At 40.4% G+C, this 24,954-nt stretch overlaps 2 protein-coding genes across 2 annotated transcripts; one reads left to right on the forward strand and one right to left on the reverse strand.

Annotated features, from left to right (window-relative positions):
• Window positions 1–234: 234 nt before the first annotated feature.
• On the reverse strand, window positions 235–2,726 carry LOC103695557 (basic helix-loop-helix protein 80-like). The gene is made up of 8 exons (XM_039131131.3): window positions 2,211–2,726; window positions 1,917–2,102; window positions 1,755–1,820; window positions 1,593–1,661; window positions 1,424–1,504; window positions 1,152–1,304; window positions 928–1,046; window positions 235–810 (listed from the first exon to the last, which is right to left on the reverse strand). Exons 1-7 carry the CDS (start codon window positions 2,577–2,579, stop codon window positions 969–971), a joined length of 1,002 nt encoding a protein of 333 aa, XP_038987059.3. The 5' UTR covers window positions 2,580–2,726; the 3' UTR covers window positions 235–810; window positions 928–968.
• A 4,157-nt stretch (window positions 2,727–6,883) lies between these two features.
• On the forward strand, window positions 6,884–11,695 carry LOC149751429 (uncharacterized). The gene is made up of 3 exons (XM_089927031.1): window positions 6,884–8,302; window positions 8,501–10,231; window positions 10,991–11,695. Exons 1-3 carry the CDS (start codon window positions 6,884–6,886, stop codon window positions 11,693–11,695), a joined length of 3,855 nt encoding a protein of 1,284 aa, XP_089783157.1.
• The last annotated feature ends 13,259 nt before the right edge of the window (window positions 11,696–24,954 follow it).

Below are 24,954 nucleotides of genomic sequence, written 5' to 3' on the forward strand. Positions count from 1 at the left end.
TGTACTTCCAATCTCCTGAATACAAAAACTAATGACTGCAACACATAAGATAAAAAGGATATAGAAATTCTTCTGTTGTCCTTAGAATTGGGTGAGGATTATCATGGTCAAGGACCAATATTATGCAAGACTAGGAAGATGGATCAAATCAAAAGTAGTTTTTAGATTGTACTGCCTAGTAAAATGTGAAGCATATTTTCAACAAAAAAAAAAGTGAGGCAAGTATTTTCCTACTCAGTCATAGACTAGGAGGATTCTGCTCAGATCCGCAACTGAAATAACAATAATAACAGTATATTGAGGATTATACAAATACACACATGAATGTTCAGAAAAAAAAGGAAGAAAAAAAAAAGAAGCAAAGAAATCTCATCTCAGTGGCCAGTCTTATCAGCTTCCTGTAATACAAGGACGCTTCAGTTCGCTCTTCCACCTACCCACGGTGTAAAATTTAAAGATACCAAAAAAGACACCAATAGAGCTTTTTAAATTCCCTTCGTCTTCCTCTTATTCTTCTCATTATTATTTTGACATCAGGAACAGTTTCTTCGTGTGTGTGCATGAATCTACTGGCCAACAGCAAGGATCCCCAGTTGATGTGGCCTCAACATTCTCGGATTTTGTATGTCTTGCTTTGCCTTTGTGTCACAAATCTAGTGCAAATCTCTGGAGGGAAACTCTTCTTCCAATGGCCTAAGAACAAGGCATTTTGGGCAAAATCAATTTCAACAACAATGAGGGCTGCAGTTCCATCTGGGTCTGATCTACTTTTATGTCTCCTATAGGCCTGAACTGGGGTTTCCCTACATTCTGCAGTTCAAAGAAACATGGAAAACATGAGAAGATAGGGTCGCTTGATGCAAGATAAAGAACATATAAGAAAAATACATGTACTTGGCCCTTGAAGCATATTATTTTATGGCTTACCATGACTATAGAAAGCTCTTTGTCTAACTACTGAAAAGTGCTCATATACTGTTGAACTCTGCTTGATTAATAAATTGTTGTCTTTGTTCTCCAACCTGGATCATAGAACTGCCACCGTCCTGAAAATGAAGTGCTTTATTTAGTAATGACATCGCTTTTCATTTTGGATTATCTATTAAAAACTTTGATTTTGAACAAATAAGCCTTCTAAAAGGAATAAAGACCTGAGGAAAGGCAGTGGATCCTTGGCAATGTAATAAAAGAGGTACTGAAGGATCCATCATTTGGTAGATATTTCTAGCATTCTCAAAAGCTGGAGGATGAATGTGGGTTGTTTGGTTCACAAGTGGCACTTCTTGTTGTATGCTCTTCATTTTCTGAAATTTATTATTACAGATCCATCAGCATCAAATACCATACTCATAAAACTATAGATAACCATGAAATTCAAAAAAAAGAGAGGAGATATATAGGATAAATCTGCCTTTTGTTCTGCCTTTGGATTCACGGAGTTATCAAGATCCACCCCAAAGTCATATAACATCGGATTCACAGAAGCAAGCTTCATGGAAAGAAACTGCAGATGTTCCAGCAAATGCGGCATTAGAATCACTTCAGATCTGCTAAATAACAAGGGAGACTATCAATTCATGACTTGTGATTACCTCAATTTGGTTCTGCAAAGATTGCACATAGTTGACTATCTCATCGAGCACGAGGGCCTTTCCAGTAACCTACAAATCAAAACCATTAGCAAATCTTTAAGTAAAATGACTTCAAATATAATCCTTGGATTCAAATTAGCGCATTATAAGAAGGAGCTTCACCTTATCACAACCAGGAACAAGGCCTTGCAACATCTTCATCCTTTCACTTATCTTCTCCCTTCTGACCTGAAAGCCCATGACATGTTTCAAGCAACGAGTTTGATAACAAGTAGTCAATTTGGTCACAACAGTAAAAGGATGTATTCAAGACTTCAGGGATACCCTTTCTGCAAGGCTGTGGCTATCTGTTGCTTGACCTCTCTTCGATCTTACATGAATGTAGCCTTCAGGGGGTTCTTCTCCAGCCTTTGCGGCTTTCCAGTCATCACATTTGGGCTTCTTCCCCCGTTTTCCCTTCAATTCACCAATGGGTTTCCTCTGCTTCCTACTCTTACTTTCTTTTGTACTCTAACAACACGGAATATATAGTACATAGAAAAGAAAATAATATTTATTAGAAACCAAGACCTACACACCCTTCAAAAAGTTAAATCTTTTTAGATGGTTTGGGATTACTGCTGTCCTTAGGCTGGATTGGCAATAACTCGAGCGAGCCTCATCTCCATTCTTTCTTTTCTTCTCCATGGATCCTTGTTGTTTGGGGACCTTCTCGTCATGGGGTTTAATTACCGCTGATGAAAGTGGAATCTGGCACTCAACTAAAGGAGCTTTTGTGGCAGTGGCAAGAGAGATGCTGCTCTCATAGGCTGAGGTATCACCAGATGAGACCTCTAGGATGGCTTCAGGTGAGTAGTAATAGGGAAAGCAAGAAGAGGAGTTGTTGCTGGTCTCTCCAACTTGCCGGGTGGAAAGGTGCGTCTCAAAGGGGATGGATGCAAGGATAGGAGAGTCCAGAAGGAAAGGGTAGTATGAGAAGGCTTCCATTGAGGAGAGATGAGGTTTGAAATTTAAAGAGATGGCAGTGGATGGAGATATAGCAGTGAAGCAGGCTGGATCTGATGCTAGGCCTATCCTGGTTTGTATAGCAGTGGGGGTTTGGAGGAGGGAGGCTGGATCTGGTGTTAGGTCTATCCTGGTTTATATAGAAGATAGAAGTGGGGGGTTCGAGTGGGGGGGGGGGGGGGGGGGGGGGGGGGGGGGGGGTGGAAGAGAGAGAGGGTCCATGCAGATATATGCAAGTTTGACTGGTCTAATCAGTTCTGTCTTCCCTCTTCATTTGCTTGAGGATGGGTGAGTGGTCGGTTCTTGCGGTAATTCCCTTCCTAATTGCACCATTGCTGGGAGGAGTTTTAATACTGCAGTTCTTCCAATCTTTAGACAGACCAATCGCGTTCAAGGTAATGTCCTGTTGGGATTGGGGGGTGACAACAAACAAAACAATTAAAGTATAACGGAATCAACAACTCTTCCACCTTGTGTAAACCTGTTAAGAAACAAATAACTAGAGCTAATCCACCTAATATATATATATATATATATATATATATATATATATATATCTCAAGGCATTCACAAATACCTAGTTGCTGATTAAATTATCAGAAACACAAAAGGAACGCCATTTTTTTATATGGAAAACCTTCCCAATGTGGAGAGTAAAAACCACGAAACCGTATTCCACCCATGGACATTACAATCTATTCTCTCTAGCCAACTCTAGAGGCATATATCACCACATAATCTCAAGAACAATATTCTTAGCAAACATCAATAATAAGAGAGAAAGATTGAGAAGATCTCACATGAACAGTAGCGACGTTTCTACAAAATTTGACTATGCTAGAAGACTGCAAATGACGATCATACATTGAAGATTGAAGATCCATGTGTTGTGAGCCTGCTATCAAAATTTCAGCTCGATCGGACCACGAATCGCCTTCCGATTGTCGTTTGATCAAGACTGTGCACTGAATATCAATTTTGCATCTTCTCCATTGCCTCCCTCTATTTTTAACTCATGGAAGATGGCTCATATACCCTACCTTCTCAACATAAAACGTTGCACTAATGAACCTCTCATTTTGGGCCAAAAATAGTCTAACTAAAATGAACTAAAAATAATTAACTTAGCCGACATTTGTTGAGCTAAGTCTCCTCCAACATAGAAGGGATAACTCAACAAATGTCCCTCTCCCGACTATGTGGAGGGATTCACCATTCTGGCAATCAATCAACATGCCTCAAGCTTTTTTCTTGGCAAAGACTTCGTCAACATATTAGAACCATTGTCATCTGTATAAAGTTTCTCAAGTTCTAACAACTTAGAACTCAAAACATCTCGAATCCAATAGTATCTCACATCAATATGCTTCGATCTTGAATAAAAGGTAGAGTTTTTACCAAGGTGGATAGCGCTCTGATTATCACAATATAACATATAGTGCTCTTGCTTGAAACCAAGCTCCTTAATATATTTTCTCAACCATAATAGCTCTTTACATGATTCTATTGTTGCAATGAACTCTGCTTCGGTAGTAAAAAGTGCAACACACTTCTGTAATTTTGATTGCCATGCTACTGCTGGTTTAGTTTCTCCCACATCCAATTGATTTCAACCTCTCAAGATTAGTTTCATCCTCTCCATGGTGCACTGGTGCGGACACGAATACTGGACTGATTATTTTGCGGGATTCTGGTCGTCGCAGAAAGACGGTCCAGCCACTTTCATTGTGGCTGGATTGATTGATGTTTTTCTTTTATTATTATTTATTTTGATAGGATTAGTTTGCATATTGTCTTGTGAGGACCTCTTTCGAATCGTTTTTATTATTGGGACTTATTTGTTATTTGGTGGCCCTATATATATATAGGGCATGCATTTGTTATTTTTTTTAATGAATTATTGAATGAAAATTGGTCTTCTTCTTCCTCCTCCTTTTCTCCTCCTTCTCTTCTTCTTCCCCTCTTCCTCTCCTCTTTCTCTCTGTATTTCAATCCGTACTTCCGTCCTGCATCAGCTTTGGTATCAAAGCAGGGCTGACTTTGCCTCTGTTGCTGAAGTCGAAGGATCCAGTTTATGGACGGACCCCCGCCGATTCCTTTTCGGCCTTTTCCTCACCTGTACTTTGCTAGTTCATTTGCACCGCGAACGCCGGAATGCACGGAAGGTCGTCGCACGGCACGTACTCCGAAGAAGAAGGGTCGCTCCCTTTCTTCATTAGTTTCTTCCCTGTTCATCACCTCACCCACCGAGAAGAAAGAGAAAAACAAAACCCCCCGTCGGTCGACTGTCTTCCGGCGTCAATCCACAGATCGCCTTCGCAAGACGCCGTCGCCGCCCTCTCTTCCCACCGCCGCTGCCTCCGACGCTCTCGCCCTTTCTTTCCCTCCTTCTCTCGGATCTCACGCAGTGAAGAAAGCCACTGTCGCCGGAAAACCCCAAGGCAGCCCGGGAGGCAAATAAGCCGGCCTCCTCGTCAATTTCTCCTCCGATAGTCACTGTGCAAGCATCACCCACCGCATCCGTTTCGCCGCGCCGCCGGTTCGCCCTCGGTCGCCGCCGTGCTTCCCCGGGGGTTTCGGCAGCAGCTTGCTGCCACCGACCGTGGCCGGACCAAGTGAAGGACGTCGCCGCCCGTTCACTGCCGCACCAGCACCCCGCTCCACCGGCGCAACGCCTCCCCGCAACCACCGCCACGAAATCAGGCGCGACCGTCGGAATCGTCGAACGCGACCGTCGGATTCGTCGAAGGTGGAAGAAGATCCACAGTGCGGGTAAGGTTTTGACCCGTTAACCCGATATCCATTAACCCGAATTATTTCAAAAAAAAAAAAAAAAATTTGCGGGTCGGACTGTCCTAGTGGGTTGGGTCCGTTAACCCGACAACCCGGCAACCCGACTTGATTCAAAAAAAAAAAAAAAAAAAAAAAAAAAGAAGCTGCACGTGACGCATAAGTCACGCACGTGCTCTTCCCTTTCCCCTTTCTTCATTCTCCCGAACTTCTTCTTCATCTCCGATCACCGCCTCTCGCCGCCTCCGCCTCTCGTCCCACCACCAACATTCCCGCGGCCTTCCACTGCTCTCTGCGCCACCGCCCTTGTCCCGCCGCCGCCGCCATCTCCGCTGCTTGCACCACCGCGCCGCGCGCCGCTCACGCCTCCTCCGTACCGCCGCTTGCCGCTGCTATTTACTGCCGCACCGCCGCGCCGTCGGGCTGCTCCCACCGCCGCGCCGCCGCGTTGCCGTCGCCGCAGACCGCCGCCGTCGGGTTCTGACAGCCATCACCGCAGACCGCCACTGACGCTTCCCCTGCCAACAGTGGCTCCCACCTCCACCACCGTATCCCGCCCTCCCACCACCGCAACTGTCTGCCTTCCACTGCTGACAGCGCTCCCCGCTCGCTCCCCACCGCCGCTGCCACGCCTGCTGCTGCACCACAGCGCTGCGCACCGCCCCTGCCCTTCTTTACTGCCGCTCGCCGCTGCTAAGTCGCCGCCGCGCCGCTGCTACAACTTGCCATCGCCGGTCACCGCGCCATCAGCAATCACGAACTGTCCCGACCAAAGCCGCCATCAGTTTCTCTGATCACCTTTCCGGGAGGTCTCAGTGACCCCTTCTCTGCCACCGGTCGTCATCGAGCTTCTGTTCTACATCTCTGTAGACCACGTCTCTTCTGCGCGCACGAGTCTCTCTCCAGACCAGGTCAGCGCTGTTCTCCCATTTCCTGCAGATTCAATTTGCTCAATTAAGTTGGCATTAATTTTCTTAATTTGTGCGTGGTACTGCGTCTACAAATCCAAAATACACGCGTTCACACACGTTCACAAGACAAACAGAAACCCTAGTAGCAGCACTTTTAATATTAACTGTGGAGCTAGATCAATTCGGGGAAACATACGTGGCTCCGTACCATCTTGCATAGTCCGAAAACCTAGTACTACTGGACTGCATTACTTGTTGGCCTGCGCTTCATAGTAATTTACAGTTTGCTATGACTATTTGCTAGGGAGTAGTTTTAGTTTATATTGAGCATCTACTTTGCAATTGTGAATTCATTTCATGCATTAGGTCTACTTAGGAACCTTTATAGTTGGTCGGCTACTACATTTTGTCATTCATTTTATGCATCTACGTAGTGGTCGTGTCGCATCTCATCTTGAGTTTCCACTAGACATGGATTCCAAAATTGAAGCCCTATTAAAAGCTATCCATGACACTAATATTCAAGTCCAAAATACGAATGCCCAAGTCCAAGCAAACAACGCCCAAATTCATGACCTAACCACAATGTCCACCCAGGTTAATGCTAGACTCGATTCAATTGAGGCTTCAATTCAAAGGGTTATTGAATCCCAAAAGGTTAGTACTCCCCATTTACCGGGTCTTGATGAGGATGATACCCTAGAACAAATCCTAGAACAACAAGGTTCGGTTCGGCAGGGCAACTTTGATCATAGGTCTGTTCCAGGTCACCATTATGCCTACCCTCGCCCTAGAGGACCTGGTCCCATTCCTCCTGTTGATAGAGTTCACCGACATACCGTAGAATCTAGAGAGCCTCGTGACCCTGATGAAGATGTAATGCGAGGCATTAGGGTTGAAGCCCCCACTTTCGATGGTCGTCTTGATCCGAAGGTCTTCTCCGATTGGCTACACGAAATGGATCACTTCTTTGAGTGGTACAATCTGTCGGAGGAGAAAAAGGTCCGATTCGCTCGAATGAAACTCCTTGGTCGAGCCAAGTTGTTTTGGCAAAACACCGAACAACTGTTAGCCAGGAGACATCAACCTGCTATTACCGATTGGGTAGAGATGAAAGAAAAATTAAAAGAAAAATATCTTCCATTAAGTTATCAATCTGACCTCTTAGATCGATGGAACAATTTAAGACAAGGTAGTCGCACAGCTACTGAATACATCGCCCAATTTGATGAATTTATGATGCGTAGTAATGTAGCTGAAGATGAACGTATGATCTTGAGCCGATTTCGACGAGGCCTAAATGATGAGCTTAGGAAAGAACTTGTCCTTCGTGAAGTGTCCACCTTAGACCAAGCCTATACATTTATGCAAAATTATGAACAATTCTCCAAATCTATGTTTGCTAGGCGCCCTGACACCAGGCGGGTCCCCACTAGTGCCCAACCATCTGGATCCAGACCCCCAGTCGGTTCTGTCCCTCCTAAACCCTTTTCTTCTCCACCTATCCAAAACCGAGATATTAAAGGCAAAGGAATTTTAGGTGAACCTCCAAAACCAAGCTCACGAATTCAGTGCTTTAAATGCCAAGGGTTTGGTCATGTTGCCTCCCAATGTGCAAATCCGACCCTAGTTATTGACACACATGAACCGACGGATGACATAGATAATTTGGAGGAACAAATTTATGAGCCTAATTTAGATGATATTCACGATGTCGAAGACGAAACTGAGGAAGAACCACACATTTTAGGTTGTATCCGACCTACTCCCCAGATAATTGCCCACGAAGCTGACCGATCCACTGTGAATGTAGTGAGGTGTGCAATTACCCAGCCTAAAGAGACTGATGACTGGAGACGAACCTCAATTTTCCACACTTACATTAAATGCGGCGAAAAAGACTGTAAAGTTATCATTGATAGCGGGAGCTGCATTAATGCGATATCTTCCAGCATTGTCGCCCGCTTGGGTCTGACCCCTGTGTCCCAACCTCACCCTTATAAGGTCTCCTAGATCGACACGTCGTCCATTCACATTAAGGAACGGTGTCTTGTACCTATTCAAATCCTCTCTTATAAAGACACTGTCTGGTGTGACGTACTCCCAATGGACGTAGGTCATCTGATATTAGGTAGGCCTTGGTTGTTCGATCTCGATGTCACCATCTACGGTCGAACTAACTCTTGCTCCTTTGTATTCCAGGGTAAAAAGATTAAGCTTAATCCTTTACGGCCCAAAACGCTAAATAAGAGTACAGACAAGAGTAAATCAAAAGGGAAGGAACTGCATATCCTTAACCCCACGGAATTTGAGAGGAACGTCTTTAAGGACTCTCCGGTGTTTGCCCTACTAGTTAAAGAACTTCAGCCCCATCTTAACAGCACATTATCGGCTGAATCCCTCGCTATTCTCGAGGAGTTCAAAGAAGTTTTTCCGGAAGACCTTCCAGATCATTTACCCCCTTTGCGTGATATTCAGCACGCCATTGACCTAGTCCCGGGAGCTACCCTTCCTAACCTGCCCCATTATCGGATGAACCCTTCTGATCATGCAGAGCTCCTAAAGCAAATTAACGAGCTTTTACAAAAGGGATTTATTCGAGAGAGTCTAAGTCCTTGTGCCGTACCTGCCCTTCTTACTCCAAAAAAAGATGGGACTTGGCGAATGTGTGTAGACAGTCGGGCTATTAATAGAATCACGGTCAAATATCGTATTCCTATTCCCCGGCTCGACGATATGCTGGATATGATGGCAGGTGCCTCGATTTTCTCCAAGATTGACTTAAAAAGTGGCTACCATCAAATCCAGATTCGTCCAGGAGATGAATGGAAGACAGCCTTCAAGACAAAAGATGGCCTCTATGAGTGGCTGGTAATGCCTTTCGGCCTCTCAAACGCTCCAAGTACATTTATGCGAGTGATGACTCAAGTACTCCGACCTTTTATGGGCAAATTTTTAGTCGTGTACTTTGACGATATCCTTATTTATAGTCACACTAAGGAGCAACATTTAGGCCATTTAAGGCAAGTTTGTACGACTTTACGCAACGAGCGCCTCTATGCTAACCTTAAGAAGTGTTCATTTTTTACTACTCACATAAACTTCTTAGGGTATATAGTCTCCTCTGAAGGTTTATCTGCTGATCCTGCGAAAATCACCGCAATTGTTGAATGGCCTGAACCTAAGAATATTACTGACATCCGTAGTTTTCACGGCCTGGCCACATTTTACCGTCGTTTCATTAAGGGCTTCAGTACACTTATGTCACCTATCACTGATTGTCTTAAACGAGGTGATTTTCAGTGGACACGCGCAGCCGCTAAAGCATTTAATGACATTAAGACAAAAATAACGGAAGCGCCAGTTATGCGACTCCCTGATTTTAACAAAGTTTTTGAGGTGGAATGTGATGCATCTGGCTTGGGAATAGGTGGTGTGCTTAGTCAAGAACGTCATCCTATAGCCTATTTTAGTGAAAAGCTGAATGAGGCTAGACAACGATATTCCACCTATGACAAGGAATTTTATGCCATAGTCGAGGCCCTACGGTATTGGCGACATTATCTCCTTCCTAATGAATTTGTTCTCTATTCTGACCATGAAGCACTTCGTTTTCTTAATTCCCAGAAAAAACTTAATCATCGACATGCCAAGTGGGTTCAGTTCCTCCAGGATTACACTTTTGTCCTCAAGCATATGTCCGGTGCTGCGAACAAAGCTGCTGATGCGTTAAGTCGTCGAGTAACTCTGTTGTCCGCCATGTCTGTTTCCATCACCGGTTTTGATAGACTTAAGCTCGATTACTTGTCTTGTCCAGATTTTGGCCAACTCTATAATGCCCTTGCTGATGGACAAGGACCTTTGATTGATGGTGTTTATCTACAAGACGGGTACTTGTTCAAAGCTTCCAAGCTCTGCATTCCGCGCACTTCCGTGCGCGATTTCTTGATATGGGAAGTGCATGCCGGTGGTCTCTCTGGACATTTTGGCCGTGATAAGACCATAGAAGAAGTTGAACGTCAATTTTTTTGGCCAAGTTTGAAACGGGATGTTGCTAAAATTGTGGGACAGTGTCGCACGTGTCAACTAGCTAAGCACAAAAAACAAAATACTGGCCTATACACTCCGTTACCTGTCCCAGATCGCCCTTGGCTTGACCTTAGTATCGACTTCGTACTCGGCCTTCCTCGCACATTTCGGAAACATGACTCCATTTTTGTGGTTGTGGATCGTTTTTCTAAAATGGCCCACTTCCTTCCTTGTTCCAAAACTTCTGATGCCTCTCGAGTAGCCAAGATATTTTTTGATGAGATTGTTAAGTTATACGGTTTACCAAAAACCATTGTCTCCGATAGGGATGTCCGTTTCATGAGCTATTTTTGAAAAACCTTGTGGCATCTGGTTGGCACCAAACTTAAATTTTCTACGGCTTATCATCCTCAAACCGATGGCCAAACCGAAGTCGTCAACCGAAGTCTAGGTAACCTTCTGCGTAGTCTAGTCGGGGATCACAATCGTAACTGGGATTCTATTCTGCCTGTCGCCCAATTTGCATATAATTCATCAGTCAATAAATCTATCGGGATGAGTCCATTCGAAGTGGTCCATGGTTATAAAGCTCGCAAACCTGTAGATCTCCTACCTATGTCCCCCCATATTCGCATTTCTGAGTCTGCACATGCATTTGCACAGCACATTCATAATCTGCATCAGGAAATTAGCAAACGCATTCATATGAGTAATGCTCAATATAAGCTACAAGCTGATTCTCATAAGCGAGATAAATCATTTCAAACTGGGGATTATGTGATGATACGTATTCGGCCTGAGCGGTTTCCATCTGGAACCGTCAAGAAACTGCAGGCTCGTAGTGCTGGGCCCTTTCGAGTATTGCAACGCGTGGGTACTAATGCTTACGTTCTTGATCTTCCCTCTGATTTTGGTATTAGCTCCACTTTTAATATTGAGGATTTGGTTGCTTACAAGGGCCCCCTTTCTATTCCTACTGATCCTTTCGCTCCGCCATCACTTGAGCTTGATGATACTCCTCTTCTTGATTCCACCCCATCCCCGACCAATCTAGCTTTACCACCAGCACAAAAAGAACATATTGATGCCATTTTAGATGAGCAGACTGTTTCTACCAGTGATGGGGGTGTTCAGCGTTTTCTGGTTTGTTGGCGAGGACGCCCGGAGTCTGATACTACATGGATTACCCGTGCGGAGTTACAGCGCATTGACCCAGATCTTTTGGAGTACTACCAGAGTCATTCGTCGGGGTCGCCTTCTTCTTACCAGGGGGGAGTTGGTGCGGACACGAATACTGGACTGATTATTTTGCGGGATTCTGGTCGTCGCAGGAAGACGGTCCAGCCACTTTCATTGTGGCTGGATTGATTGATGTTTTTCTTTTATTATTATTTATTTTGATAGGATTAGTTTGCATATTGTCTTGTGAGGACCTCTTTCGAATCGTTTTTATTATTGGGACTTATTTGTTATTTGGTGGCCCTATATATATATAGGGCATGCATTTGTTATTTTTTTTTAATGAATTATTGAATGAAAATTGGTCTTCTTCTTCCTCCTCCTTTTCTCCTCCTTCTCTTCTTCTTCCCCTCTTCCTCTCCTCTTTCTCTCTGTATTTCAATCCGTACTTCCGTCCTGCATCATGCACTATTTGAACCCATACCACGACATTCATCCAAGGATTAGCATCCAATGCTCTTCGCGCTTATCCACAACCGTAAATCAAATTCGTTCCATCCTCTCCCCATTCGGTAAGCATCCCGAACAACTAAATCTAAAGATCCCCTATTTCCCAGCTTCATCTCAGCCGACGGCAGCATCTTCCGAATCCCCTGTTCCCACTGAATCAAGATTCATCCGTTCCCAAGCCATCTAGAACCAAGTCTAGATTAGTATCTAAACTTCCCCTCCCGTCTGTGTCGTCTTCCCATCGTTTCTTCATCACAGATCCACGTCCGAGTTTCTTCTACATCGTTCCATCCTTATCCTATCTCCCAACCAACTCCAAGCTTCATCCCGTTGTGATCTTCTCTTCTCTCGTTCGGATCAAGCAACTAATATCCCCCTGTTTCACATCCCGTTTGTAATCCCACTTATCCCAAAACCATGTCATCTACTTCCCAGATTATCTAGCCTTCATCCTGTTCGCAGATTGACTCCTTCATCCACGGAAAAGATCCAACAAGGATGAGCTTTCCGAACTCCCAGATTTCTTCCCAGCATCCCATGAATCTGGCTTACATTTCGTTGTGATCCATCTTCATCCAAGTTCATCCCAACATCCACGTTTGATCCCAGCTACATCCGTTCGCGTATGATCCTCCGCGTGTCCGAGTATCTCGTGGCCAACCCGAATTACGCTCCACATCACAGCCGAGTCCCAAGCTTTATCTTTCGATCAACTCCCCTATTCCAGCTTGCAGCATTATCCCACGAACATGAATTCATCCCACGACCACATCAAATCCCCTGCATCTCGGATTACAAGCTTATCCCCTGTTCTCAGTCCTTCCCAGCCGAATGCAGCCACCCCCTCACGGAGTCAAACCAACTGTTGGATCCCCTGAGAACAGAGTTTATCGTTTCATTCCTTCCACATTCAAAGCAACCCGCTCTCATCCCTGCTTCGGATCCCATCTTCTCCATGATCCATCCTCATCCCGTGATCACTCGGATTAGCATCCAGATTCTTTCGGCATCTCCACATAGCCGTGAGACTCATTCCGTCGTCCACGTACAATCTTTTCCCCTGCTTCTGAACAGAACCAAAATCCTTTCAACGCCCGTGATGAAGCTTCCCACGGATCACTTTCTTCTGTGGGCTCCCAGCCATCCCAACTTCTAGATCGCCTCTCAGCTGTCCAACACCTCCAACGCATCCGAAGATCAGCACAAAATCCCAGCAAGATGCATCTCCTCTGCGTGGAAGCAGCGTCGGTTTCTCCCTCCGCATCCCAGCAGCATATCAACTTCCGGATCGGCTCCAATCTTTATCCCGCGTCGTCCAAATCTTCTACGCACGCATCAGCCATTCCTCTACCCTTATCTCTTCACTCGGGAAGGCTATAAGAGGGGAAGGAGACGGATCCCATGGAGGAGGCGGGGGGGTTCTCAGGCTGAGTTCCCACCGAACCAAAAAGGGATAGATAATATTTTTTGGGTATTATGGGAATAACTCCCCATGGAAAGAAAATATATGTATATATATATATATATATATATATATATATATATATATATATATATATATGATGAAGGGAGTTTGATTCGTGTTGGGATTAGTCTGAGAAGGGAGTAGGAAGGGAAAAGAGAGAAGAGCCAGTCACAATGAAGGACCTCTGCGCTGCTGCTGTCACCCACGACTCCATGGAAGGCTGATCTCCTCTCCAAGGCTGGATGCAGCTCTAATAAAGGGCTAAAGGTTTTATATTTTTGATTTTTATTCTTGGAGTTGTATAAACTTTATTTTGCTGCTAATGAATATTTTATTCCATCTTATATTTAATTTCTGTGATTTTAAATATGACGTTTATACAATTGTTCTTTATGATCACTAAGTTAATACAAGATCACCCATGCTTAGGAAAGATGCAGTGTCCTGCCATATTAGTTTAGGGTAGACATTTCATGCCGACCGAAGATGGATGTTCCTAAATTACTTTAGTGAATTTTTTTTATTTGAATGCTTATAGGGCTTGCAGCCAATTTGCATGTTAATCCAAGAATGAATTAAAATACAAATAACCCTTGTTCCGATGTTAGTGGTGAATTCCATGCCCTAGGTTCCCTCAAACTGATATCATTTTAATTGTATTTTTTTATTAAATTTCTTAGTTTAATTTTCTTCACAAATTTTTTCTTTTAAATATTTTTATTTTTAAGAAAACAACTGTACCCCAATCTCTATGGATCGATACCCGTAATCACTATCCTATCAGATACGTGCTATTGCATGGTCTTTAAAGTTGACTATCAATGCTTCGAAGAAACTTTGTTCTGCTTACCTGCTAAGCAGTGAGCATAATTTCTCAGATAAGTATTCTTCACTCCAGGTAGTAGTCCTTTCTTGGCCAACATCGATAAGCCATTCTCACTCATGTGACAGTCTCTTGTGCCATAACTTAACTGTATCTTCATTCTCCACTGCATTGATACTGGGTCTGGAGAACCCTGTCAGTAACAAGTATAAAGTTGAGTGACCTGTAGCCACAACCAAAGCTTCTTTAATGAGCTTCCATCTGCCATCAGAGAAGGTATTGCAGAATCCTTCATCATCAAGTCTACCCATAGAAAGTAGGTTGTAACAGATGTCGGAAATATGTTTCACATTTTTAAGAACCAACTTTGTGCCATTGTTGGTTTCTAAACAAACATCGCCTACACCGACAACTTTAGCTATGCCACTATATCCCAATTTTACAACCCTAAAATCACCAGCTATATAGGTCGAAAAGAGATCCCTCCTCGATATAGCATGAATAGAAGCACCACTGTCAACTACCCAGCTCATCTCATGGCATGCAAAATTAAGAACATCAACATCGCAAGCAATAAGAAAGTTTTTAATAATGAAAACCTAATCTTTATCATTATCATCTTTCTTCTTATCTGTATCTTTGTTCTGCTTGTTTTTTCTTTTTAGCTTCCGACAATACTTCTTGATATGCCCCTTTCTATCACAATGATAACACTCAATATTAGCGAAGTTATTGGACTCGCTTCTATTTTTACCTCTGTACTTCGAATCTCTGCTTTTACTCTCCCTCTTGTCTCGATAACTAAGACATCTGACTGTGAAGAGGAAACCGATGATTTTCACCTTATCTCTTCGTTCAGAACACTACTCTTAGCTAAATCCATTGAGAGAACACCATTCGGGGCTGAGTTAGACAACGTTGTTCTCACTGTCTTCCACGAATTCAGTAGAGTGCCTAGAAGCCATAATCCCTGTACCTCATCATCAAAATTGATACCCATTGTGGCCAACTAATTAATGATCCCTTGGAATGTATTCAAATGATCTATTATAGGAGTTCCATCCTGATACCTCAAGAACATCATCTACTTCATGAGGAACAATTTATTGTTTTCAATTTTTCGAGCATACAACTGTTCAAGCTTGGTCCATAAACTACGTGCATGTGTCTCTCCACTAATATGATTCAAAATATTGTCATATATCCATTGCCTGATATATCCACACACTTTTTGATGAAGCAATTTCCACTTCTCTTCAATTTTATCATCGAATTTTGCAGTAGAAAATACCAATTGATGATAACCTTTCATATAGAGAAGATCTTCCATCTTTTCTTTTCATGTATGAGGATTAGTACCATTTAGATTAATCATTCTAGCAGTATTTATCTCCATTGTTCACACAAGATAAAATAATTCAACAACCCGCTCTGATACCACTTGTTGGGATTGGAAGGTAACAACAAATAAAATAATTAAAGCACAATAGAATCAACAACCCTCCCACCTTGTGTAAACCTATTAGGAAACAACAACTAAAGCCAATCCACCTAATATATATATATATATCAAGGCATTCATAAATACCTAACTGCTGATTAAATTATCAGCAACACAAAAGGAACACCAAATTTTTACGTGGAAAACCTCTCCAATGTGGAGAATAAAAATCACAGGACCATAGTCCACCCAAAAACTTTTACTATCAACCAATAATGGGTATTACAATCTATTCTCTCTAGCCAACACTAGAGGCATATATCACCACATAATCTCAAGAACAATATTCTTGGCAAACATCAATAATAAAATAGAAAGATTGAGAAGATCTCACATGAGCAGCTGCCACATTTCTGCAAAATCTGACTATGCTAAAAGATTGCAATAGCGATCACACCGTACAGATTGAAGAACGTTGTTGTGAGCCTGTTGTCCAAACTGTAGTCGATCAGACCAAATATCGCCTTTCGATTGTCATTTGATCAAGACTACGCCTCCCTCTATTTTTAACTCGTGGAAGATGGCTCACATACCATGCCTTCTTAACATAAAACGTTGCCCTAATGAACCTCTCATTTTGGGCCAAAAATAGTCTAACCAAAATAGGCTAAAGATAATTAACTTAGCCCACATTTGTTGGGCTAAGTCTCCTCCAACATAGGAGAGATAACCCAAGATGTCCTTCTCTTTTGTTGACTACACATCCATTATTGGTCATTCCCTTAATATCATTACTCATTTAGACATCTCAAAAAATTCTCACATGATTAGGTTGGACCATTACCTATTATTTTAGCCAATTGATATTAGTGTTGCTACTGCTGGAAATTGGTCCAACCTAGATAATGAGTTGGTGGTGGCCACTTGAGTTTTGATTCGATTAGGAAGACGAAAGATTTTCTCAACTCGCTCAACTCGAATCTCTTAAAAGAAAATTAGAAGAAGATTGGATAATTGTGTAAGTAGGGCTTGAGTCCCTTTTTCCTTTAATGAAGGATAAAAAATGAGGTACACAGTCTCTATTTATAATTATGAAGTCCGTCCTTGAACAATTCTTGTGAGATTCCTCTTTTTAATTCTAATAGGACCTCTATATTTAAATAGACATCATTAGTAGACATAAACTCAAAAAAGATACAATTCTTCATGAGGTATATCTTGACTTTTTCGTTAACTTTGGCTTCTACCACTTCACTTGATTCTTCTCGAATGGAGAGATATATATAGTCAAAATTTTAGCTAAAAAGAAAACTTTCAGTTTTACTACCCTATTTCAACCCCCAAACAATAAAATTGGGCTCGATCGATAGGGGCACTACCACCTAAAGGGTGAGGCATCACATCATAAATCTCAAAAAAATGTTCGATTTAGAAAAAAGATTATCTCAATCAGATATCGTATGATCAGGTTATGGCCTCTGAAAGTTTAGCACGCGACTTAGTTTTCCGATATGGTGGATCTCACTTCTAGATCCTATCCAACTCTACTCATAATGGCTAAAATGATCCACATCGAGTCGTGAGATCCTCCTGGATTAAGGCTCCCCTTATTTAGAAAATTTAGCTTCTACTAAATCAGAACTGAAGATGAGAAAATGCTTGCTTACCTGTCTTATGGTTGAACCACCAGGCTTTGCTAGGAGGCTAATCCTATCGACCGATCCGAAAAGACTCAATCATATTGTTCCTAGTTTCCGTGAATTTTCTCTCGATGTCAAAATCTTTGTCCAATGGTTTTTCTTTCTCCACCCATACGTCATCCACAGTTGGCAACACTAGTTTTTGGACTTGGTTTTCATCTAATATGGAAGGCTCGAACAACTTCAAATTTTCAGCATTAACTATCGGGTACATCTTCATGTGTGGTGGTGAGTCAAGCTGGAGGTATTCTCCCCTACCTTTTTTAGAATTTTGAAGGGAACATATCGAATTGCCTTTAGTTTTCTGCCTTCACCTCTTAATCTATCTTTCCCCGGGTGGAGCCAGACCAGTTCTCCCTCTTGAAAATTGCGCTTCATGCAATGTTTATCATGTCGATCTTTATAATGTTGTTGTGATTTATGCAACTGCATCTCAACCTTCTGATCCACTTTTCTAATATTCTTAAGAAATCTTTGAGCTTGTGTTTGGTCTACCTCCTCCTTACTATTCTTTCGTGGAGAACCAACTATAAACTCTAGGTCAAAGGGACTCTGTGGTAGATAGCCTAAGCAGACCTCAAATTTCTAAGTATAATGATGGATAGCTCGATTGTAAGCAAACCGGAGGTATGGCAGTCTATCATCCCAAGTCTTAGGATGCTTGGAATTATAGCATTGATGGAGAATCACAATGGTATGATTCATGACCTCTGTTTGTCCATCTGTCTATGGGTGGAAGGTAGTGCTCTACTTCAACTTAGTATCTATCATACCTCATAAAGATCTCCAAAAATTACTCAAGAAATAGCTATCTTGATTTGAAATTATTGAAGAAGGTAGCCCAAAGTTTTTCCATACCTGCTGAAAGAACAAACAAGCTACTGCTTCTTCAATAACCATTTTCTTGCAAGGAATCATTCATACCATCTTATTAAATAGATCAACCACCACAAACAAGTAATCATGGCTGTATTTTGTCCTTGGTAAACCTCCCAAAAAAAATCCTCCAAAACACTCTCCCAAGGTCTGCTTTGTACTAGTTGCTGTGTATAAAGTTGAAGCTTCCTATTGGTGAGTTTTGTTGTGCTGCATAGTACGCAATCCTTAGTGAATTGGGCCACATCTACTATTGTTTCAAATTAAATTTATTAGGCCTCTATTTCAAGTCATTAGAAATTTAATAGAAGTTTAAAATTTGAAATTAATGTCACTGCATCTACTAACATTCAGTTTATTAGAGAGTATCTATTTTGGTTCTTACTTTTATGCGTCGATAATCATCTTGTTTCCCTATTTTAATTATCATCTACTATGATTCTCTGGTATGGGTTGTTTCTATTTTGACTTTAGATATACTATGCTCAAAACCAATTGTTTCTCCTTTTCCCCTGTATGTTATAAAAATGTTGTATGTTGACATCAAAACCTACCATTGGATGTTAGTGAGCCAAATTGTAGACTGGTTAATTTTAATTTTGTGTCACAATCAGAAAAACTATTGATTTGTTAAGGTTAATTTGTGAATCTGTGAAGAATCAAATCTAAATTCTTCTAACTCAAATGTTACAAAGCTCACAGATTACCATAGTTTCAAGCCCTCTAAATTAAGAGTCTCGATACTAGCTTTATTTTCTCCCATATGTTTCTTCATGTTTTCACTTGCCTATATCCCCCTATTTTATTTTATTTTGATAGAGGCTCTAATGTCTCAAATTAGTATAGGTTCTCAAAGTGGCTCATCTTGGTTGGATTATTGAAATAAGCTGCTCTATTGTGGTCATGTGGCATCAATAAAAGCTTCGAATTCACAAAAAAATTAAATAATTGTATTACAGTTGTGAAGAACATCATTTCATAGATTGGTGTTTACTAGTAAATAATCAATCTAGAAGTCACTCTTCCATAATGATTGAAATTCAATTCAAGAGATAAGAAGAGAAATAAGTGATTTGAGGGTGGACTTAAGAAAATTGTATTGCAAGTTTATAGAATCAATTGACAATAGTGCTATGACAAAATAAGCTTTTGGTTGGAATTGTAGCATGACTTCTTTTCATAATAGTGTTTAACTGACTACCATTGAATTAGTGTTTGGGAGAACCTTTTATTGTGAGTGTTGTAATAGTATCTAGTATTTGTAAACAATTATGTTTTTTTAGTTAAATGGCATCATGTTATTTTGCTTGCTAATTGTAAGAAGGTGAGGATGACATGTTGTAAGATTGATATTATTGGTTATCATTTCATAGAAATTTTGTTGTAAATTTGATTATATTGACTATCATTTCAAAAATATATGTTGTAAACTCTAATGGAAAGAAGATTTCTGTAATTATGTTAAAATTTGTAAATTGCAATTTGTTTGGGATTTCATTGTTCTTATGATGAGATATTCCTTCAGGCCTAAATGGAGGTATGTCTATGATAGTATATATCATATAGTTTTATTAGTGTTAGAAGAGCTTAGAAATTTACAACGAACAAATGTGTTTGGATTTTGTTTTCTTGCTGTAGAATATACACCTTTCTCAAGATAATAAGCTATGTTAGTAGTTAAAGAGATTAAAAGTTATGGAGAAAGTATCATGCGGCTGAGAAGAAAAAAAGGTGCCTAGAGAAAGCACTTACAACTTCTATGGCCATTTGGTTTGAACTGCAGAAGAAACAGAAGAAGAAAGAAGAACAGGAATGGCTAGATGAGGAAGGTGCTACAACAGCAGAAGCTATTTCTCTTCATGTCCTTCTATAGGAAGATGAGATTGAGTAATGTCAAGTCATGGTGAAGAACAACAAGAGGTTCCACTCTTTGGACCATTCCAGCAATAGTGGCTTTTTCACAAGATATCAAAGCATAGCAATTATTCTGCTGAAGGACTGGGATGGTTATCTGCTTTATATGGCCATTCGTGCATATAGAGTTACTTGTTATGAAAATATAAGCCAATGAGTAGCTATCTTAATATGGCTCAAAGTAGCACAGGCTGTCTCATCACTACAAATAGCAAAAAATTTGCCCAAGGATTTAGTTTTTGGCCAGAGAGCTGCAATTGATTTCAACAAGATGTTGGAAATGAATGATTTGCATGATAATGTCAAAATCTATAATGATTTTTAACTGCATTATCTGGTACACTTGTATATATACATCTCCACTGTGTCATTCAACATGGAAACCAGATAGGAGATTTTGGGGCAAAATTACAGTTGAATGAAACTGCAACCTGGCACTTTTAGAAATCAAAATCAAATGAGAGATTTTGGGAAAAAGCCAACTAGAATATGCCATTCAACCTGAAAAACAGTCACTTGTGATAGAGTATTATCTAAAATAGTTTGGATCATATACAAATTGAAATATAATTCAAAATTATGCACTGAGAATATTTTTTGCATGGGAGATGGAGGATACCATTTGGGACGGAGAGAGGGTGGAGTGCCCAGGCTACAGATCAACATTCTTGCAGCTCCTTTGGAAGACCTAGAGGGGAGAATGGTAGCGCATAAAAAACTAGGAGAGGAGAACTTAGAGGAGGGCTCAGGAGGAGGCCAACGGTGCAAGGAGAGGGCGGAGCACTCGAGCTATAGATCGATGCTCGGGTAGCCCCATCGGAAGATCTGGAGGGGAGAATGGTAGCACACAGAGAACCTAGAGTGGGACTCAGAAGAAGGCCGATGACACAAGGAGAGGGTTGAGCGCTCGAGCTGCAAATCAATGGTCGAGCAGCTTCAATGGAAAATTTGGTGCTAATGATATCAATATTTCATCACCAATGTATAAGATTTTAGTGACAACATATTGCATTGGTACTAAAAACATAGATTTTTAATGATCACTCTATAAGCTCGTCATTAATGGTATATGACTATTTTACAATATTGTCACTAAAGATATTTGCTTTAGTGATGAATCATAAAATAGTCATTAGTATGTTGACTGATATTAATTTTAGCTCCAAAAATTATGACAACATACTATATCGCCACTAAGAACATAGAGCTTTAATGACCACTTCAGCTTGTCATTAAAAGTATATACCTACAATGATCATGATAAAACATCATTCTTAAAAAGTTTAGTGAAAAATTATAAAATTATCATTAGTGATTTGATCAACATCAATTTTGATACCAAAATTATGACAACATAATATATCTTTACTAAAGATATAAATTTTAATCATTAATGACCACTTTATAAGTTTATCATTAAAGATGTATATTTACAGTGACCATTTAAAAATATCATCACTAAAGATATAAATTTTAGTAACGAATTATAAAATTTCTATTAGTAATTTGACCGACATCAATTTTGACACTAGAATTATAGCAACATAATATATTGTCACTAGAAATATAAACTTTAAATGACCACCCTATAAGTTTGTCATTAAAGGTATATATCTACAGTGACCAAGTTAAAATATCATCACTAAAGATATGATTTTAGTGATGAATCATAAATTTGCATTAGTGAGTTGACCAAAATTGATTTTGGTACCAAAATTATTTTTTCACTTTAAAAAAACTCTATTTAATGATAAATTTCTTATGACAAAGTGAAAAATAGTCACAAAAGATATATATTTTGTGATGACATCTCATTTTGTTGTTAAAAATATTGAATGAAATGGTTTGTTGTGACTAATTGTTTTTGTCACTAAATATGAAATTTTTAGTGACTAAACTTATATTTCATCACTAAAATTCTGAATTCTTGTGGTGTGTATTTAGGAATTAGTATCTTTTGAATCTAGCCAATCATAAGTGTTCAATAGTATATGCTATTTGTGTGCATGTTTTTCATGCACTTCAGAATTAATTTTCTTTCAGGTCTAACTAGTGGTGACAAAATGTTGGCATATGTAGATCGATGGCATGCTGATGTATTCAAGAACTAGTCTCTTTTGAGCTTTGCCATACATAGATTATGCACATAGTTGTAGAAAACTAAAAGAGGAAAAACACTTGTTATTGCTTTTACTTATAATTTCATCAAAAGGGTTTCTCGATGAGATGCATTTAAAACTAGTTTTTATTCTAAGATTTTGAATGGTGATATTTCTAAATTGTTAAAAATCTATTTGTCGGTTGTGGATTTCCTTAATGAACATTTACCATATTAGTCTCAATTACAATTTATTATGATATATGCTTTTTTAATATTATTTTATTTAAATATATATTTTCTACACTATTAGCTCATATTTTATTTCTTTTGTTATTTTTAGATACTGATGAATAGCTCAAAAGGGATTATGAAACTAAGAATAGGAGAGGTAAGACCTAGGATTTGCCTTTTTCTTTTTTTTTAAATAACTGTTATGTGATTGACATTTGATCGAGCCTAAGAAAAATGCTGGATTTATAATATCAACTTTTATTATTTTAAGACCTAGACTAATATTATGCAAGAAATATTGAGAATACTTTAATATCTCAAGTAGACTTTGCATATCCTAGAGATCAAACCCTAAAGAGTGGCTGACCGTCTATCACATGCTCGCTCATGCTAGTAGGATGAAGAGTGAAGCATGACAAATTTAGTAGTATTATAGCCTAGACTTTAGATCTTATGCTTAGTCGAGCTAGCCAAGAGAGGATAGATTTTAAGGGATGATGGAATATCTTAGAATAATTTTTGCCTAAAAATAAAAAAGAATAAAAAAATTGTCTGGGTTGTTTAACTTATTAATAACATCGAATCTTATCTCTTCCCATAGATATAGGTTAAGTTGGCTCGACCTAAAACTCAAAAATTAGCCAACCTTGCTTAGGGATCTTGAGCGGCTAGCACTCATCACACTGTAGGCACCTCCCTAGCGAGAAACAACCCTCATGCCCCTTCTACCTCTCAGATGGTTTGATAGCCTGTTGACAACAAGGACATATAGATGGGATATTAGTTCTGCCTACTATCAAGGAGACACCCCCAACATCATTGATAACAATTAGAGAGCTGGTGGAGTTCCAGGGAATCAACACCAGATGGTTGATTTTCTTCGGACCATGACTGGTTTCTATGGCAGATGCAGTGGATAGAGCAACCAAAGACCGAGGTTGGCCAACAATCAAGAGCAGAGATAGGAATTGCTGAGTTTAAGAAAATGGCACCACCCATCTTCAAAAGATCTCCTGAATCTACTAAGTCCCTAAAATGGTTGAAGAAACTAGAAAAGGCTTTGGCAACCATGGATTACACAGACCAAGAGAAGGTTCGCTTCACCACCAATCAACTGCAAAAGGAAGCCTATGAGTGGTAAGAAGCCATCAAGAGGCAGCATAGGAATGACTCGAAGCCTGTCACTTGGAGCGTGTTTTGTCATGAATTCCTAAATATACCCTAAAAGCCTTCGATACTAGAAGGAGGAGTTTATCAAGTTAACCTCGTGCAATACAACAGTAACCTAGTATGCAATGAAATTTATAGAACTATCTCACTTTGTTTTGGATTGGGTGATCACTAAAGCTAGCTAAGCTAAGAGGTCAGAGAGGGGATTGAGGCCAGGAGTGAGGGCTAGTGTACATCCCATGGAGCTGACCACTTAAAGGAAAGTGGTCAACAAGGTGAAATTGATATAATAGGAAGTGGAAAATATGAAGCATGCAATAGGTGACAACCTAGGAAGGAGGCCTAGGCCAGGCAGAAAACTAGGAGGTCAACCCTCAAGTGATCATCCTATGACATAGGTGCCTTTTAGAAAGAATGGTAGGGCCCAACAAGAGAAAGGACCTTGATGTACTAGGTCCAAAGGCTTCCATGCTAAGAATGATTGTCGTTGGTTCTTTGGGGCATGTTTTAAGTGTGGCCAACAGGACCATAGAGTTGTGGGCTATCCTCAATGTAGAGGTGAGTGATATGGCCATTCAACCTAGACTGCATCGAAGCCGCTACTCTCTCAACTTCTTCCTGCTGGTCGAACTCCTTGACCGGTTCAAGATGCTCGTTCAATGTAGGATCATGTAAGAAAGCAGAGACCTAGGACCTAGGCCCGTGTCTATCCATTGACCATATAGGATGAATAGGCATCTAATATGGTTGTGACATTATACTCTCATTGATCCTTATGCTTATTTATGTTTATCTCATGTATGAGATGCTTTTATAGCTTTGAAGCATGTTTAATAGATTAATAAACTTGAATTGTGATAGATATTGTTAGATTATCTTACCTTCTACTTTTGCTTATATCATGTTTGACCCTAGGGCTATCCCCTCCTTTACTTCTACTAGGTGTGTTAGAAAAAGTGGTATGTTCCTGTGCCTCTAGAATCTGAGCTATGTTCAAATAAGAGTATCATTATAGTTGACATAGTCCACAAGTCCTCTACTATGACCATATATAGGAGGACATAATCTCTTAAATAAAGTAATGGTATTAACTATGAAGGACTTTGATGTAATTCTAAGGATGGATTGGTTAGTAGCATATCATGCCTTAGTGGACTAATGAAGAGGGTGACCTTTCAAATTCTAGGGCTAGCAAAGTTCAGCTTCACATGCATATA

The sequence above is a fragment of the Phoenix dactylifera genome, chromosome 13 (assembly GCF_051530095.1).
Source record: "Phoenix dactylifera cultivar Ajwa chromosome 13, Ajwa_hap1_PhDact_Kaust_v1.1, whole genome shotgun sequence".
NCBI lineage: Eukaryota > Viridiplantae > Streptophyta > Magnoliopsida > Arecales > Arecaceae > Phoenix > Phoenix dactylifera.